Here is a 20182-nt window from a genome sequence, read left to right on the forward strand (position 1 = left end):
ACAAGGGCTTAAGGACCGTTCTTCTCATTGCCCACAAGTGTGAGGACCGTTCTTCTCATTGACCACAAGTGTGAGGACCGTTCTTCTCATTGCCCACAAGTGTGAGGACCGTTCTTCTCATTGCCCACAAGTGTGAGGACCGTTCTTCTCATTGCCTACAAGTGTGAGGACCGTTCTTCTCATTGCCCACAAGTGTGAGGACCGTTCTTCTCATTGCCCACAAGTGTGAGGACCGTTCTTCTCATTGACCATCACACTAACGTATCATGAGTTGTAGATTTCACATTTTTAGCAGAGGGTTCCTCGAGACCAGGGAAATATGTCAAGGGTTCCTCTGTGTTGAAAAGGTTGAGAAAGGCTGGAGTGGGAGAGGAGAGTGGAGAGGAACTGGCCAGATTGGCATCACACGGACACGTCTGGCCAGTTCTACGTATTTCTCTATATGTGACCCAAGAATCTCCGTATTCATACAACGGTCTGCTAGAGACACGTAGGGGAGGAGACTCAGGACAGCCGTATGTGGAGGGTTAAATCCCAGAGTTCAGTGATGGAACGCAAAGACAGGAAGTGATGTCAGGTACAGACAGGAAGTTCTGGGTGAAAGGTCAGCAGGGAGGAAGTAGGGAGGAGACTTTGTTGGAATTGGCAGTAAGAGGAGGTAAAATCATTTCAGCTTTTACGACCCCCCCCAACACATCATTCCCGTCATAAGATAGCCCCAGATAACTCTTCATTGTCCATCTACAGGAGGAACAACCAAACCCCCCGTACTATGGAGGAGACGCCAAGCCACGCATCCAACAACATACTGAACCTCACCCTGGAGATCATCTACCTGCTGACCGGAGAGGTGAGGAGGATTCTGGGGGGGGGGGGGGTCACATGACGTCACTTTTATCTCTATTAATAAAACACAGACCTGACCGGAGAGGTGAGGAGGATTCTGGGAAGTCACATGACGTCACTCTTATCTCTATTAATAAAACACAGACCTGACCGGAGAGGTGAGGAGGATTCTGGGAGGTCACATGATGTCTCTCTTATCTCTATTAATAAAACACAGACCTGACCGGAGAGGTGAGGAGGATTCTGGGAGGTCACATGACATCACTCTTATCTCTATTAATAATACACAGACCTGACTGGAGAGGTGAGGAGGATTCTGGGAGGTCACATGACATCACTCTTATCTCTATTAATAAAACACAGACCTGACCAGAGAGGTGAGGAGGATTCTGGGAGGTCACATGACATCACTCTTATCTCTATTAATAAAACACAGACCTGACTGGAGAGGTGAGGAGGATTCTGGGAGGTCACATGACATCACTCTTATCTCTATTAATAAAACACAGACCTGACCGGAGAGGTGAGGAGGATTCTGGGAGGTCACATGACATCACTCTTATCTCTATTAATAATACACAGACCTGACCGGAGAGGTGAGGAGGATTCTGGGAGGTCACATGACATCACTCTCATCTCTATTAATAAAACACAGACCTGACCGGAGAGGTGAGGAGGATTCTGGGAGGTCACATGACATCACTCTTATCTCTATTAATAAAACACAGACCTGACCGGAGAGGTGAGGAGGATTCTGGGAGGTCACATGACATCACTCTTATCTCTATTAATAAAACACAGACCTGACCGGAGAGGTGAGGAGGATTCTGGGAGGTCACATGACATCACTCTTATCTCTATTAATAAAACACAGACCTGACTGGAGAGGTGAGGAGGATTCTGGGAGGTCACATGACACCACTCTCATCTCTATTAATAAAACACAGACCTGACCGGAGAGGTGAGGAGGATTCTGGGAGGTCACATGACATCAATCTTATCTCTATTAATAAAACACAGACCTGACCGGAGAGGTGAGGAGGATTCTGGGAGGTCACATGACATCACTCTTATCTCTATTAATAAAACACAGACCTGACCGGAGAGGTGAGGAGGATTCTGGGAGGTCACATGACATCAATCTTATCTCTATTAATAAAACACAGACCTGACCGGAGAGGTGAGGAGGATTCTGGGAGGTCACATGACATCACTCTTATCTCTATTAATAAAACACAGACCTGACCGGAGAGGTGAGGAGGATTCTGGGAGGTCACATGACATCACTCTTATCTCTATTAATAAAACACAGACCTGACCGGAGAGGAGAGGAGGATTCTGGGAATGTATATATTGATAATGATCGTTATGTTCTTCTGCTCAGGATTATGAAATGGTGAAGAAGGCATCTAGTGAGCCATTGAAACACAACAGCTCTCCTGAAGAGTCACCCCCCATCACAGTGACCCCACCAGACTCCCTGACTCCTAATGCAAACAACGACCAGAAGATTCTAGAAGTCATCAAGAAGATGATTAGGCTGCTGACGGGAGAGGTGAGGAGGATTCTGGGAATTCTGGGATATTATATCATAGCAGACGAGGGCTGTGTCAGGGTCAGGTTTAATAATGTCTATTTCTCCATGGAGGAGTGGGAGTATTTAGAAGGACGCAAGGATCTCTACAAGGACGTCATGATGGAGGACCACCGGAAGGGACAGAAGGATCTGAACAAGAATGTCGTGACGGACGAATGCCAGAAACCACACAAAGATACGAAGAAGAAAGTCGTGATGGAGGACCACCAGACCCTCCAATCTCTGGGTAAGAGGAGACTTTATTGTAAAGGAGAGAGCAGTACGGAGGCTCCACCTAGATCCCCCATCATCTGATAAACACATAGAAACAATGTATTCAGTCAGTGTGTGTGTTTCCTACAGATGGATCCAGTAATGGGAACCCACCAGAGAGATGTCCCCGTCCTCTGTATTCCACACAGGAAGATGACTTCATCTTTGATCAGGTAGATGGGAATGAGGGTCTGGAATGTAGAAGTGACTCTAAACTGTATGAGATGATATTTCTTTTATGTAGTTTCACCACATGGATATAATTTTTGTTCATTTAGCTTGAAGAACTGATGGACATCAATGTTGAGGTCAAAAGGGTAGAAGGAGAGATGTATGTGAGGGACGGTCGGCAGTCTACGGAGGAGGATGTGGTGATGGTCACAGGTGAGTAATGAACACATTTTTATTTCTCTTTTAGAAGGAATTGTGTTGTAGTTTCTACTGAACTTTTGTAAAAAACGTTAGAAATAGAGTAGAGGAATCAGTTGGCGAGGAGACGAGGTCTATGGCCAACGAGAGGCCACGCTTGTGTGCGTGTCGAATTCCAATATGTAGGTCAATCTTTCAACATTACAAGAAGACAAGGAAGTTATGTGGATTGAGGATCTGTAGACCTTCTCAGCATCAGGTAAGTTTATCTCTACAAGGACGTCATGATGGCCAATCAGCCGCCCCTCACATCACCGGGTAAGAGGAGACTTTATTGTAAAGGAGAGAGCAGTACGGAGGCTCCACCTAGATCCCCCATCATCTGATAAACACATAGAAACAATGTATTCAGTCAGTGTGTGTGTTTCCTACAGATGGATCCAGTAATGGGAACCCACCAGAGAGATGTCCCCGTCCTCTGTATTCCCGGGATTACACACAGGAAGGTCACACCATCCCCCACCATCATCAGGTAGGTGAGGAACAATTATCGGTAGTTGTGATTTGTACACAAACATGATTGTTACAATGAACGTTTTATCTTATATTCAGAGTGGAAAGTTTCAAGGTTACAATATTGTTGTAAAAGAAGAGATTAAAGATGAAGATGAGGAGTATGGACTGATGAAGGAGCTTTCTGAAGGACACAAGGAGGTTATGAAGAAGCCAACTAATAAGAAAAACCCAGCAAAGAGATGTTCCAGTCCTCTGGACTCCAGGGATTCCACACCAGAAGGTCATCAATACACACAATTTTCTCAGGTAGAAAGAGACGACTGAGACCCAAGTTGGTGTGAAATGAGGAGGTACTTTTCTCTAGAGCCGGGTGATATTTCATTTTGTTATTTTAGGCTGAAGATCTGAGTGATATGAAAATTGAGATCAAAGAGGAAGGAGAGGCGTATACTATGGGTGATCTGTCTACAGAGGAGGATGGGACAATGGTGACCGTTAAAGAGGAGGACTCTTCTCTAGATATCAGCTCAGGTGAGTAATGAATACTAAACGTCGAAACTGATAACCGGACCGATTTTACTTCCACAGTTTAAGATATTTAGAAAAAAATAAAATAGACAGAGATACAGCAGACCATGATATCAGCAAGAGATATTGCCATGTTCCCAACAAATGAGGAGGAGATACTGGACACCATATGAAAGGTCCATCTCCATTCCTCAATATAACATCATGTTCCCAACAAATGAGGAGGAGATACTGGACACCATATGAAAGGTCCATCTCCATTCCTCAATATAACGTCATGTTCCCAACAAATGAGGAGGAGATACTGGACACCATATGAAAGGTCCATCTCCATTCCTCAATATAACGTCATGTTCCCAACAAATGAGGAGGAGATACTGGACACCATATGAAAGGTCCATCTCCATTCCTCCAATATAACGTCATGTTCCCAACAAATGAGGAGATACTGGACACCATATGAAAGGTCCATCTCCATTCCTCAATATAACATCATGTTCCCAACAAATGAGGAGATACTGGACACCATATGAAAGGTCCATCTCCATTCCTCAATATAACGTCATGTTCCCAACAATTGAGGAGGAGATACTGGACACCATATGAAAGGTCCATCTCCATTCCTCAATATAACGTCATGTTCCCAACAAATGAGGAGATACTGGACACCATATGAAAGGTCCATCTCCATTCCTCAATATAACGTCATGTTCCCAACAATTGAGGAGGAGATACTGGACACCATATGAAAGGTCCATCTCCATTCCTCAATATAACGTCATGTTCCCAATGAATGAGGAGGAGATACTGGACACCATATGAAAGGTCCATCTCCATTCCTCCAATATAATGTCATGTTCCCAACAAATGAGGAGGAGATACTGGACACCATATGAAAGGTCCATCTCCATTCCTCAATATAACGTCATGTTCCCAACAAATGAGGAGGAGATACTGGACACCATATGAAAGGTCCATCTCCATTCCTCAATATAACGTCATGTTCCCAACAAATGAGGAGGAGATACTGGACACCATATGAAAGGTCCATCTCCATTCCTCAATATAACGTCATGTTCCCAATGAATGAGGAGGAGATACTGGACACCATATGAAAGGTCCATCTCCATTCCTCAATATAACGTCATGTTCCCAACAAATGAAGAGGAGATACTGGACATCATATGAAAGGTCCATCTCCATTCATCAATATAACGTCATGTTCCCAACAAATGAGGAGGAGATACTGGACACCATATGAAAGGTCCATCTCCATTCATCAATATAACGTCATGTTCCCAACAAATGAGGAGGAGATACTGGACACCATATGAAAGGTCCATCTCCATTCCTCCAATATAACGTCATGTTCCCAATGAATGAGGAGGAGATACTGGACACCATATGAAAGGTCCATCTCCATTCCTCAATATAACGTCATGTTCCCAACAAATGAGGAGGAGATACTGGACACCATATGAAAGGTCCATCTCCATTCCTCAATATAACGTCATGTTCCCAACAAATGAGGAGGAGATACTGGACTCCATATGAAAGGTCCATCTCCATTCCTCAATATAATGTCATGTTCCCAACAAATGAGGAGGAGATACTGGACACCATATGAAAGGTCCATCTCCATTCCTCCAATATAACGTCATGTTCCCAATGAATGAGGAGGAGATACTGGACACCATATGAAAGGTCCATCTCCATTCCTCAATATAACGTCATGTTCCCAACAAATGAGGAGGAGATACTGGACATCATATGAAAGGTCCATCTCCATTCATCAATATAACGTCATGTTCCCAACAAATGAGGAGGAGATACTGGACACCATATGAAAGGTCCATCTCCATTCATCAATATAACGTCATGTTCCCAACAAATGAGGAGGAGATACTGGACACCATATGAAAGGTCCATCTCCATTCCTCCAATATAACGTCATGTTCCCAATGAATGAGGAGGAGATACTGGACACCATATGAAAGGTCCATCTCCATTCCTCAATATAACGTCATGTTCCCAACAAATGAGGAGGAGATACTGGACACCATATGAAAGGTCCATCTCCATTCCTCAATATAACGTCATGTTCCCAACAAATGAGGAGGAGATACTGGACACCATATGAAAGGTCCATCTCCATTCCTCCAATATAACGTCATGTTCCCAACAAATGAGGAGGAGATACTGGACACCATATGAAAGGTCCATCTCCATTCCTCAATATAACGTCATGTTCCCAATGAATGAGGAGGAGATACTGGACTCCATATGAAAGGTCCATCTCCATTCCTCAATATAATGTCATGTTCCCAACAAATGAGGAGGAGATACTGGACACCATATGAAAGGTCCATCTCCATTCCTCCAATATAACGTCATGTTCCCAATGAATGAGGAGGAGATACTGGACACCATATGAAAGGTCCATCTCCATTCCTCAATATAACGTCATGTTCCCAACAAATGAGGAGGAGATACTGGACACCATATGAAAGGTCCATCTCCATTCCTCAATATAACGTCATGTTCCCAACAAATGAGGAGGAGATACTGGACACCATATGAAAGGTCCATCTCCATTCCTCAATATAACGTCATGTTCCCAACAAATGAGGAGGAGATACTGGACACCATATGAAAGGTCCATCTCCATTCCTCCAATATAACGTCATGTTCCCAATGAATGAGGAGGAGATACTGGACACCATATGAAAGGTCCATCTCCATTCCTCAATATAACGTCATGTTCCCAACAAATGAGGAGGAGATACTGGACACCATATGAAAGGTCCATCTCCATTCCTCCAATATAACGTCATGTTCCCAATGAATGAGGAGGAGATACTGGACACCATATGAAAGGTCCATCTCCATTCCTCAATATAACGTCATGTTCCCAACAAATGAGGAGGAGATACTGGACACCATATGAAAGGTCCAGCTCCATTCCTCAATATAACGTCATGTTCCCAACAAATGAGGAGGAGATACTGGACACCATATGAAAGGTCCATCTCCATTCCTCCAATATAACGTCATGTTCCCAACAAATGAGGAGGAGATACTGGACACCATATGAAAGGTCCATCTCCATTCCTCAATATAACGTCATGTTCCCAACAAATGAGGAGGAGATACTGGACACCATATGAAAGGTCCATCTCCATTCCTCAATATAACGTCATGTACCCAACAAATGAGGAGGAGATACTGGACACCATATGAAAGGTCCATCTCCATTCCTCCAATATAACGTCATGTTCCCAACAAATGAGGAGGAGATACTGGACACCATATGAAAGGTCCATCTCCATTCCTCCAATATAACATCATGTTCCATACAAATGAGGAGGAGATACTGGACACCATATGAAAGGTCCATCTCCATTCCTCCAATATAACGTCATGTTCCCAACAAATGAGGAGGAGATACTGGACACCATATGAAAGGTCCATCTCCATTCCTCAATATAACGTCATGTTCCCAACAAATGAGGAGGAGATACTGGACACCATATGAAAGGTCCATCTCCATTCCTCAATATAACGTCATGTTCCCAACAAATGAGGAGGAGATACTGGACACCATATGAAAGGTCCATCTCCATTCCTCCAATATAACGTCATGTTCCCAACAAATGAGGAGGAGATACTGGACACCATATGAAAGGTCCATCTCCATTCCTCAATATAACGTCATGTTCCCAACAAATGAGGAGGAGATACTGGACACCATATGAAAGGTCCATCTCCATTCCTCAATATAACGTCATGTTCCCAACAAATGAGGAGGAGATACTGGACACCATATGAAAGGTCCATCTCCATTCCTCAATATAACGTCATGTTCCCAATGAATGAGGAGGAGATACTGGACACCATATGAAAGGTCCATCTCCATTCCTCCAATATAATGTCATGTTCCCTACAAATGAGGAGGAGATACTGGACACCATATGAAAGGTCCATCTCCATTCCTCAATATACAGATGAGGAGGAGGTAGAGTAGACTATGGGGAAGGTCCATCTCCATCCATCACCCCCGAGTTGTATGTTATATTTCTGATTTCTGTATCGATGGTCTTCTATGACGGAGCTCTTTGGGCCGTACCCCCTGACCAGTGATGGTGAACGTCGGCACCCCAGATGTTTTGGAACTACATTTCCCATGATGCTCTGGCACTGTGCAGTGTAGTTGAGCATCATGGGAAATGTAGTTCCAAATCTTCTGGGGCGCCGAGGTTCGCCATAACCTTGTCTAGACCAGCACACGTGACTGGAAACCATGAATTATGGAGAAGCTTCTAAGATGATACAAATCTGTCTTCCCCACAGATGACGTGATTGTCTGGAATTCCTCGGCAGGACGCCCGTTTCCGGAATATAATACTAAAGATAACGGCGCGGCGCGATATTCTCTGCTAGAAAACTTTGCCGATCAGAAGATATACCTAAAACCCGCCAGTGCCGATAAAGCCACCGACCCCTTTCACCCCGAAGGATCGGATGGGACTTCCTCCAATATCCATCCGGGAATCTGTAACACGGACGGGCCTCTGGATCCCCCCAATCCCGAGGGATCTTCTACACCGCGAGGCGATGAGATAACTACAACGTCTGCCTATAACGAATGCTTCACCATAATCACATTGCCTCTGGTGTACCAGCCAACCCCCAGCGAGAACCACCCTTTCATATGTACCGAGTGCGGGAAGTGCTTTCAAACCCGGTCGAGTCTCGTCAGACACGAAAGTATCCACAGCGGGATGCGGCCGTATTCCTGCCCGGAGTGCGGGAAAGGCTTCAGTGCCAAATCGCACCTTGAAAGACACCAGAAAAATCACACGGGAGACCGTCCGTATCCGTGCCCGGAGTGCGAGAAATGCTTCAAGCAGAAGGACCGCCTGAACGCCCACCTGAGGGTCCACAAGGGCGAGACCCCCTTCACCTGTGCCGAGTGCCACAAGTCCTTCATCGACAAGGCCCACTTCGTCAGCCACCAGAGGGTCCACACCGGCGAGAAGCCCTTCTCCTGCCCCGAGTGCGGGAAGTGCTTCTCGCAAACGGGACACCTCAACATCCACCTGCGGCTCCACACCGGCGAGAAGGCCTTCTCCTGCTCGGAGTGCGGGAAGAGCTTCACCCACAAATCCACGCTCGTCAACCACCAGAGGTTCCACACCGGGGAGCAGCCCTTTTCCTGCACCGTGTGCGGGAAGCGCTTCACGCGCAAAATGAACCTGGACATACACCAGAAGTTCAACACCAAGGACAGCACGTCGTCCTGCTGGGAGTGCGGGATGCAGTACAGGACCAAGTGCGAGATGAAGATCCACCAGAAGACCCACCCCAAGAAGAAGATCTACTCCTGCTCCATGTGCCCCAAATCCTTCAGCTACAAGTCCGAGTTCCTCCGACACCAGAGGAGCCACACCGGCTAGAAGACGCCCCCCCCCCAGTGCGGGAAATCCTTCAGGTTCCCAGTGCGGGAAATGTTTCCTTGGGTAGAGAACGTCTCAAGAGCCTAATAATAAAAAAAGGCATAACAGGGAGAGACAACTCTTGTTCGTAGTGCGGGAAATGTTTTACATGGAGAAATTTAGCTTCTTACACACCAGAGCATTCACACAGACAGCCGGCCTCTTCCGTGCACCGAGTGCGGGAAATGTGTCAGAAGAGGAAATTCTCTTCCTATGCGCCAGTGGATTCACGTAGACTGCCGGCCTCTTCCATGCACCGAGTGCGGGAAATGTGTCAGAAAAGGAAATTCTCTTCCAATGCCACAGAGGAGGATTCACGTAGACTGCCGGCCTCTTCCATGCACCGAGTGCGGGAAATGTGTCAGAAAAGGAAATTCTCTTCCCAATGCCACAGAGGAGGATTCACGTAGACTGCCGGCCTCTTCCTTGCACCGAGTGCGGGAAATGTGTCAGAAAAGGAAATTTAGCTTCTTGTACACCCAGAGCATTCACACAGACAGCCTTCTTTTTCCATACACTGAGTGCGGGAAATGTTTCCGAAGAGGACATTTTTATTTTTTATGCTCCCAGAGGATTCGTGTGGACAGCTGGCCTTTTCCATGCACCGAGTGCGGGAAATGTATCGCAAAGAAAGGGAATCTCAATAGACGTGAAATTACATCGATCTCAGGGTGGCGTTCCGTAGACTGGACGATTCGGTCGCTGATTGTCCCGTGTGTGGCACAGGTGAGGAAGATTTATACCCGGTAGCTCCGCCCATAAGTGGTATTTGTTTTGGCTGTAGGTGGTGTCTGGTGTGTGAAGTACTTCCCTAGTTTTATAATAATGTCTTCTCACCGTAGACCGTGTGTAGATGAGTACTAATAAAGTTTTATCCAAACCCAAAACACACGTGGAGGCTGCATTCGTCTTTTTTTTTTCCAGGGTTCTTTTCCTTTATTTGGTGGAGGGGGGATTATGGTGTGGTCTTGGCCCCTCTGGGGATGGTCTTGGCCCCTCTGGGTTGGTCTTGGCCCCTCTGGGTTGGTCTTGGCCCCTCTGGGTTGGTCTTGGCCCCTCTGGGGTTGGGCTTGGCCCCTCTGGGGTTGGGCTTGGCCCCTCTGGGGTTGGGCTTGGTTTCTCAGGGGTTGGGCTTGGCCTCTCAGGGGTTGGTCTTAGCCCCTCAGGGGTTGGTCTTGGGCTCTCAGGGGTTGAGCTTGGCCCTTCTGGGTTGGTCTTGGCCCCGGGTTGGTCTTGGGCTCTCGGGTTGGTCTTGGCCCCTCAGGGTTTGGGCTTGGCCTCTCAGGGGTTGTATAAAGTGAAAAATCAACCAGCGCTAAAAAACACAACAAATACAGTGAAAAGAAATATAAAAGTGCAGCTAGAATACTGTAGGTCAAATTACCAAATCCCACATTTCAAAATTCAAAAAATATATCAGTACAGCGCAAATACAAAGTAATACAGAAAATATCATAAAATGAAAAAAATATAAATAAGAAGTCCATATAGTGAAAGAGATATTCAGAAAGAGTCCACTTGTGTAATATATCTTCAATCAATAAATCAAGTGACGAAGTGATCCCTTCACCATTGAGCAAGTTGAACTCTCACCTCAACAAGTGGACCTCTGATAAATCAGATAGGTCAAAAACGCATGTTCCCATCAAGGGTATCCCTCTCAGGGGTTGGTCTTGGGCTTTCAGGAGTTGGGCTTGGCCCCTCTGGGTTGGGCTTGGCCCCTCTGGGTTGGGCTTGGCCCCTCTGGGGTTGGTCTTGGGCTCTTGGGTTGGGCTTGGCCCCTCTGGGGTTGGGCTTGGCCCCTCAGGGGTTGGGCTTAGCCCCTCAGGGGTTGGTCTTAGCCCCCTCAGGGGTTGGTCTTAGCCCCCTCAGGGGTTGGTCTTGGCCCCTCAGGGGTTGGTCTTGGGCTCTCAGGGGTTGAGCTTGGCCCTTCTGGGTTGGTCTTGGCCCCGGGTTGGTCTTGGCCCCTCAGGGTTTGGGCTTGGCCCCTCAGGGTTTGGGCTTGGCCTCTCAGGGGTTGGTCTTGGGCTTTCAGGGGTTGGGCTTGGCCCCTCTGGGTTGGGCTTGGCCCCTCTGGGTTGGGCTTGGCCCCTCTGGGGTTGGTCTTGGGCTCTTGGGTTGGGCTTGGCCCCTCTGGGGTTGGGCTTGGCCCCTCAGGGGTTGGGCTTAGCCCCTCAGGGGTTGGTCTTAGCCCCCTCAGGGGTTGGTCTTAGCCCCCTCAGGGGTTTGTCTTGGCCCCTCAGGGGTTGGTCTTGGGCTCTCAGGGGTTGAGCTTGGCCCTTCTGGGTTGGTCTTGGCCCCGGGTTGGTCTTGGGCTCTCGGGTTGGTCTTGGCCCCTCAGGGTTTGGGCTTGGCCTCTCAGGGGTTGGTCTTGGCCCCTCTGGGGTTGGGCTTGGCCCCTCTGGGGTTGGTCTTGGCCCCTCTGGGGTTGGGCTTGGCCCCTCTGGGGTTGGGCTTGGCCCCTCAGGGGTTGGGCTTGGCCCCTCAGGGGTTGGTCTTGGCCCCTTAGTTCCAGTGAAGGGAACTCTTAAGGTGTCAGCATACCAAGACATTTTGGACAATTTCATGCTCCCGACTTTGTGGGAGGAGTTTGGGGATGCCCCTTCCTGTTCCAACATGACTGCCCACCAGTGCACAAAGCAAGGTCCATAACGACATGGAGGAGCGAGTTTGGGGTGGAGGAACTTGACTGGCCTGCACAGAGTCCTGTAGGAGAAGGTCCGGCTCGCAGTCTCCGCTCTAATTCCTCCCAAAGGTGTTCTATGGGGGTTGAGGTCAGGACTCTGTGCAGGCCAGTCAAGTTCCTCCACCCCAAACTCGCTCATCCGTGTCTTTATGGAGCTTGCTTTGTGAACTGGTCCAAATCATTTGGTGGAGGGGGGATTATGGTGTGTGGGAGGTTGTTTTTCAGGGGTTGGGTTTGGCCCCTTAGTTCCAGTGAAGGGAACTCTTAAGTCGTCGGCATACCAAGACATTTTGGACAGTTTCATGCCCCCAACTTTGTGGGAACTGTGCACACTAGTGAAGTTCCTCCACCCCAAACTCGCTCCTCCATGTCTTTATGGACCTTGCTTTGTGCACTGGTGTGCAGCCATGTAGGAACAGGAAGGGGCCATCCCCAAACTGTTCCCACAAAGTTGGGAGGATAAAATTGTCCAAAATGTCTTGGTATGCTGACGCCTTAAGAGTTCTCTTCACTGGAACTAAGGGGCCAAACCCAACCCCTGAAAAACAACCCCCCCACACCATAATCCCCTCCTCCACCCTCCCACACCATAATCCCCCCCTCCGCCCTCCCACACCATAATCCCCCCCTCCGCCCTCCCACACCATAATCCCCTCCTCCGCCCTCCCACACCATAATCCCCTCCTCCGCCCTCCCACACCATAATCCCCCCTCCGCCCTCCCACACCATAATCCCCCCCTCCGCCCTCCCACACCATAATCCCCCCCTCCGCCCTCCCACACCATAATCCCCTCCTCCGCCCTCCCACACCATAATCCCCCCCTCCACCCTCCCACACCATAATCCCCCCCTCCGCCCTCCCACACCATAATCCCCTCCTCCACCCTCCCACACCATAATCCCCCCCTCCGCCCTCCCACACCATAATCCCCTCCTCCGCCCTCCCACACCATAATCCCCCCCTCCACCCTCCCACACCATAATCCCCCCCTCCACCCTCCCACACCATAATCCCCCCCTCCGCCCTCCCACACCATAATCCCCCCCTCCGCCCTCCCACACCATAATCCCCTCCTCCGCCCTCCCACACCATAATCCCCCCCTCCACCCTCCCACACCATAATCCCCCCCTCCACCCTCCCACACCATAATCCCCTCCTCCACCCTCCCACACCATAATCCCCCCCTCCACCCTCCCACACCATAATCCCCCCCTCCACCCTCCCACACCATAATCCCCCCCTCCACCCTCCCACACCATAATCCCCCCCTCCACCCTCCCACACCATAATCCCCCCCTCCACCCTCCCACACCATAATCCCCTCCTCCACCCTCCCACACCATAATCCCCCCCTCCACCCTCCCACACCATAATCCCCCCCTCCACCCTCCCACACCATAATCCCCTCCTCCACCCTCCCACACCATAATCCCCCCCTCCACCCTCCCACACCATAATCCCCCCCTCCACCCTCCCACACCATAATCCCCCCCTCCACCCTCCCACACCATAATCCCCCCCTCCACCCTCCCACACCATAATCCCCCCCTCCACCCTCCCACACCATAATCCCCTCCTCCACCCTCCCACACCATAATCCCCCCCTCCACCCTCCCACACCATAATCCCCCCCTCCACCCTCCCACACCATAATCCCCCCCTCCACCCTCCCACACCATAATCCCCCCCTCCACCCTCCCACACCATAATCCCCCCCTCCACCCTCCCACACCATAATCCCCCCCTCCACCCTCCCACACCATAATCCCCCCCTCCACCCTCCCACACCATAATCCCCCCCTCCACCCTCCCACACCATAATCCCCCCCTCCACCCTCCCACACCATAATCCCCCCCTCCACCCTCCCACACCATAATCCCCCCCTCCGCCCTCCCACACCATAATCCCCCCCTCCGCCCTCCCACACCATAATCCCCTCCTCCGCCCTCCCACACCATAATCCCCCCCTCCACCCTCCCACACCATAATCCCCCCCTCCACCCTCCCACACCATAATCCCCTCCTCCACCCTCCCACACCATAATCCCCCCCTCCACCCTCCCACACCATAATCCCCCCCTCCACCCTCCCACACCATAATCCCCCCCTCCACCCTCCCACACCATAATCCCCCCCTCCACCCTCCCACACCATAATCCCCTCCTCCACCCTCCCACACCATAATCCCCCCCTCCACCCTCCCACACCATAATCCCCTCCTCCACCCTCCCACACCATAATCCCCCCCTCCACCCTCCCACACCATAATCCCCCCCTCCACCCTCCCACACCATAATCCCCCCCTCCACCCTCCCACACCATAATCCCCCCCTCCACCCTCCCACACCATAATCCCCCCCTCCACCCTCCCACACCATAATCCCCTCCTCCACCCTCCCACACCATAATCCCCCCCTCCACCCTCCCACACCATAATCCCCCCCTCCACCCTCCCACACCATAATCCCCCCCTCCACCCTCCCACACCATAATCCCCCCCTCCACCCTCCCACACCATAATCCCCCCCTCCACCCTCCCACACCATAATCCCCCCCTCCACCCTCCCACACCATAATCCCCCCCTCCACCCTCCCACACCATAATCCCCTCCTCCACCCTCCCACACCATAATCCCCCCCTCCACCCTCCCACACCATAATCCCCCCCTCCACCCTCCCACACCATAATCCCCCCCTCCACCCTCCCACACCATAATCCCCTCCTCCACCCTCCCACACCATAATCCCCCCCTCCACCCTCCCACACCATAATCCCCCCTCCACCCTCCCACACCATAATCCCCTCCTCCACCCTCCCACACCATAATCCCCCCCTCCACCCTCCCACACCATAATCCCCCCCTCCACCCTCCCACACCATAATCCCCCCCTCCACCCTCCCACACCATAATCCCCCCCTCCACCCTCCCACACCATAATCCCCCCCTCCACCCTCCCACAGCATAATCCCCTCCTCCACCCTCCCACACCATAATCCCCCCCTCCACCCTCCCACACCATAATCCCCCCCTCCACCCTCCCACACCATAATCCCCTCCTCCACCCTCCCACACCATAATCCCCCCCTCCACCCTCCCACACCATAATCCCCCCCTCCACCCTCCCACACCATAATCCCCCCCTCCACCCTCCCACACCATAATCCCCCCCTCCACCCTCCCACACCATAATCCCCTCCTCCACCCTCCCACACCATAATCCCCCCCTCCACCCTCCCACACCATAATCCCCCCCTCCACCCTCCCACACCATAATCCCCCCCTCCACCCTCCCACACCATAATCCCCTCCTCCACCCTCCCACACCATAATCCCCTCCTCCACCCTCCCACACCATAATCCCCCCCTCCACCCTCCCACACCATAATCCCCCCCTCCACCCTCCCACACCATAATCCCCTCCTCCACCCTCCCACACCATAATCCCCCCCTCCACCCTCCCACACCATAATCCCCTCCTCCACCCTCCCACACCATAATCCCCTCCTCCACCCTCCCACACCATAATCCCCTCCTCCACCCTCCCACACCATAATCCCCCCCTCCACCCTCCCACACCATAATCCCCCCCTCCACCCTCCCACACCATAATCCCCCCCTCCACCCTCCCACACCATAATCCCCCCTCCACCCTCCCACACCATAATCCCCTCCTCCACCCTCCCACACCATAATCCCCCCCTCCACCCTCCCACACCATAATCCCCTCCTCCACCAAATGATTTGGACCAGTTCACAAAGCAAGCTCCATAAAGACACGGATGAGCGAGTTTGGGGTGGAGGAACTTGACTGTCCTGCACAGAGTCCTGAACTCAACACGATAGAACACCTTTGGGATGAATTCGAGTGAAGAACTGCGAGCCAGGCCTTCTCCTCCAACATCAGTGCCTGACCTCACAAATGCTCTTCTGGAAGAAGGGTCAAACATTCCCCATAGACAGAGGGTAGAAAAGTAGTGGTGCGCAGTACTGTGGTGAAGAGTCTGGCCAGAACAGGTTAATAGATTCAATAGGTGATAAATATACCTGTCGTCCAAACTAAAAGGTAATGTATAAACCGTAAGAAACAATATATGTGTATAGAGAATAGTGAGGAGCTCTCACTGCTATACCGTAGTAGTATTTTGAGTAATGATCAAGTGGATATAGGAGAATACTAATAATTAAAGCGATTTTATAAGATTAGCAAAGTTGCATAAAGTGACAGTGCTGGGTATGAAGAAGGTCCGTGAAAGTAACTACTACGTCATAAAGTGACTAAAATAATATATATAAAACAGTGGACGAGATATAAAGTGATTCGCAACGCGATTTTTGTTAAGACTGACAGAATCGCATAAAAGTGCCGGTGCTGGACAATAAATAGGTCCGTGAGAATATCTACTAAACCAAGATATATATATATATAACAGTATACAAAGAACAGTCACTAGCTAAATAAAACAAACATGCAAATAATGATTGACTTGGCGTCTCCTGGGCACAATACTTTTGGGGGTGGCCTCTGGTTGGAGCCCGGGCTGAGGCTGTTTTCACCGGTTCTTATAGTGATGTGCGGCTTAAGACTCTTTGCTTTCTTTCCGATTCATCCATTAGCAGATCCTTCTCCTGGATGAGGGTCTTCTATAGATGTTTATGGTGAACACACAAAAAGAAATGGTGGGGGGGGGGGGGGGGGTTACCCCATAATTCATAGCAGGCCCTTCAGATCTAAGTTTCAGAGGGAACCCCATGCAAAAAAAAAAAAAAAAAAAAAGCACGGGGTTCCCACCAAAAAATCCATACCAGACCCTTATCTGAGCATAGAGGAAAGGAAGGGCAGGCGAGTGCCCCCCCCCCCCCCCTCTTCCTGAACCAGACCAGAGCACAGCAGGTGCCCTCACCATGGGGAGATACAATGTGGAGGAGGATAAGTGCCTCCCCCTCCCCAACCCTGGATCGGGGTTTCTAGGGGTCTGCAGACAGAGGGCTTATCATAATCTGGAAGCCCCCTTAACAATAAGGGGGCTACCAGATACCCCCTCCCATGTGATGTAATAAGGGGTACATATACGTATTTATACCAGCAGTCAGAAGGGGGCCAACAGTCTTTGGGGTAACATGGCGTCTGCAAGCAGTTGGTATGTACAGCTGGACAGAGAGGAAGCAAAGGGGCAATGAGTATGTACAGCTGGGATAAGGGAGAGCAAAGGGGCAATGAGTATATGCAGCTGGGCAGAGGGGGAGCAAATGGGGCAATGAGTATGTGCAGCAGGGAAGAGAGGGAGCAAAAGGGCAATGAATATGTGCAGCTGGGCAATGGGGCAATGAGTGTATGCAACTGGTCAGGAGGGAATCAAAGGGTCAATGAGTATGTACAGCTGGGATGAGGGAGAGCAAAAGGCCAATGAGTATGTGCAGCTGGGCAGAGGGGAAGCAAAGGGGCAATGAGTATGTGCAGCTGGGAAGAGGGGGCGCAAAGGGGGAATGCATATGTGTAGCTAAGCAGAGGGGGAGTAAAGGGGCAATGAGTATTTGCAGTTGGGGAGCAAAGGGGCAATTGGTATGTGCAACTGAGCAGAGGGAGAGCAAAGGGGCAATTAATATGTGCAGAGGGGGAGCAAAGGGGCAATGCGTATGTGCAGCTGGGCAGAGGGGGAGCAAAGGGGCACTGAGTGTATGCAATTGGTCAGGAGGGAATCAAAGGGTCAATGAGTATGGACAGAGGGGAAGTAAAGGGGCAATGAGTATGTACAGCTGGGATGAGGGAGAGCAAAGGGGCAATGAGTATGTGCAGCTGGGCAGAGGGGGAGCAAAAGGGGCAATGAGTATGTGCAGCAGGGAAGAGAGGGAGCAAAGGGGCAATAAATATGTGAAGCTGGGCAATGGGGCAATGAGTGTATGCAACTGGTCAGGAGGGAATCCAAGGGTCAATGAGTATGGACAGAGGGGGAGCAAAGGGGCAATGAGTGTATGCAATTGGTCAGGAGAGAATCAAAGGGTCAATGAGTATGTACAGCTGGGATGATGGAGAGCAAAAGGCCAATGAGTATGTGCAGCTGGGCAGAGGGGGAGCAAAGGGGCAATGAGTATGTGCAGCTGGGAAGAGGGGGCGCAAAGGGGAAATGCATATGTGTAGCTAAGCAGAGCGGGAGTAAAGGGCAATGAGTATGTGCAGTTGGGCAGAGGGGGAGCAAAGGGGCAATGCGTATATGCAGCTGGAGAGCAAAGGGGTAATGAGTGTATGCAATTGGTCAGGAGGGAATCAAAGGGTCAATGGGTATGTACAGCTGAGATGAGGGAGAGCAAAAGGCCAATGAGTATGTGCAGCTGGGCAGAGGGGGAGCAAAGGGGCAATGAGTATGTGCAGCTGGGCAGAGGGGGAGCAAAGGGGCAATGAGTATATGCAGCTGGGAAGAGGGGGAGCAAAGGGGAAATGCATATGTGTAGCTAAGCAGAGGGGAGTAAAGGGGCAATGATTATGTGCAGTTGGGCAGAGGGGGAGCAAAGGGGGCAATTGGTATGTGCAACTGAGCAGAGAGAGCAAAGGGACAATGAATATGTGCAGAGGGGGAGCAAAGGGGCAATGTGTATGTGCAGCTGGGCAGAGGGAGAGCGAAGGGGCAATGAGTGTATGCAATTGGTCAGGAGGGAATCAAAGGGTCAATGAGTATGGACAGAGGGGAAGCAAAGAGGCAATGAGCATGTACAGCTGGGATGAGGGAGAGCAAAGGAGCAATGAGTATGTGCAGCTGGGCAGAGGGGGAGCAAAGGGGCAATGAGTGTATGCAATTGGTCAGGAGGGAATCAAAGGGTCAATGAGTATGGACAGAGGGGAAGCAAAGGGGCAATTAGTATGTACAGCTGGGATGAGGGAGAGCAAAGGGGCAATGAGTATGTGCAGCTGGGAAGAGGGGACGCAAAGGGGCAATGCGTATGTGCAGCTGAGCAGAGGGGGAGTACAGGGCCATGAGTATGTGCAGTTGGGTAGAGGGGGAGCAAAGGTGCACTGAGTGTATGCAACTGGTCAGGAGGGAATCCAAGGGTAAATGAGTATGGACAGAGGGGGGGGGGCAAAGGGCCAATGAGTATGGACAGAGGGGAAACAAAGGGGCAATGAGTATGTACAGCTGGGCAGAGGGGGAGCAAATGGGGCAATGAGTATGTGCAGCTGAGCAGAGGGGGAGTGAAGGGGCAATGAGTATGTGCAGCTGGCAGAGGGGGAGCAAAAGGGCAATGAGTGTATGCAACTGGTCAGGAGGGAATCCAAGGGTCAATGGGTATGGACAGAGGGAGAGCAAAGGAGCAATGAGTGTGTGCAGCTAGGCAGAGGTGAAGCAAAGGGGCAATGAGTATGTACAGCTGGGATGAGGAAGTGCAAAGGAGCAATGAGTATGTGCAGCTGGGCAGAGGGGGAGCAAAGGGGCAATGAGTATGTGCAGCTGAGCAGAGGGGGAGTGAAGGGGCAATGAGTATGGGCAGCTGGGCAGAGGGGGAGTGAAGGGGCAATGAGTATGGGCAGCTGGGCAGAGGGGGAGCAAAGGGGCAATGAGTATGGGCAGCTGGGCAGAAGGGGAGCAAAGGGGCAATTGGTATGTGCAACTGAGCAGAGGGAGAGCAAAGGGGCAATGCGTATGTGCAGCTGAGCAGAGGGGGAGCAAAGGGGCAATGAGTATGAGCAGCTGGGCAGAGGGGGAGCAAAGGGGCAATGAGTGTATGCAATTGGTCAAGAGGGAATCAAAGGATCAATGAGTATGGACAGAGGGGAAGCAAAGGGGCAATGAATATGTACAGCTGGGATGAGGGAGAGCAAAAGGGCAATGAGTATGTGCAGCTGGGCAGAGGGGGAGCAAAGGGGCAATGAGTATGTGCAGCTGGGCAGAGGGGGAG

The 20182-nt window shown here is 50.7% G+C and overlaps 1 protein-coding gene across 1 annotated transcript in view; it reads left to right on the forward strand.

Moving 5' to 3' along the window:
- The first annotated feature begins 597 nt into the window (after positions 1-597).
- The window catches only part of LOC143956124 (uncharacterized), a 37065-nt gene continuing 17480 nt past the window's right edge, over positions 598-20182 (forward strand). Inside the window, exons 1-10 of the mRNA XM_077466257.1 lie at positions 598-658; positions 748-850; positions 2231-2401; positions 2495-2669; positions 2786-2868; positions 2974-3079; positions 3499-3596; positions 3677-3886; positions 3976-4111; positions 8459-9367. Coding sequence (XP_077322383.1) covers positions 773-850; positions 2231-2401; positions 2495-2669; positions 2786-2868; positions 2974-3079; positions 3499-3596; positions 3677-3886; positions 3976-4111; positions 8459-9367 — 1966 coding nt within the window. The 5' untranslated portion in view covers positions 598-658; positions 748-772. The remainder of the gene's footprint in view (positions 659-747; positions 851-2230; positions 2402-2494; positions 2670-2785; positions 2869-2973; positions 3080-3498; positions 3597-3676; positions 3887-3975; positions 4112-8458; positions 9368-20182) is intronic.

This window comes from Lithobates pipiens, unplaced genomic scaffold, assembly GCF_037356315.1.
Source record: "Lithobates pipiens isolate NorthernLeopardFrog02 unplaced genomic scaffold, aLitPip1_a1.2 Scaffold_35, whole genome shotgun sequence".
Taxonomy (NCBI): domain Eukaryota; kingdom Metazoa; phylum Chordata; class Amphibia; order Anura; family Ranidae; genus Lithobates; species Lithobates pipiens.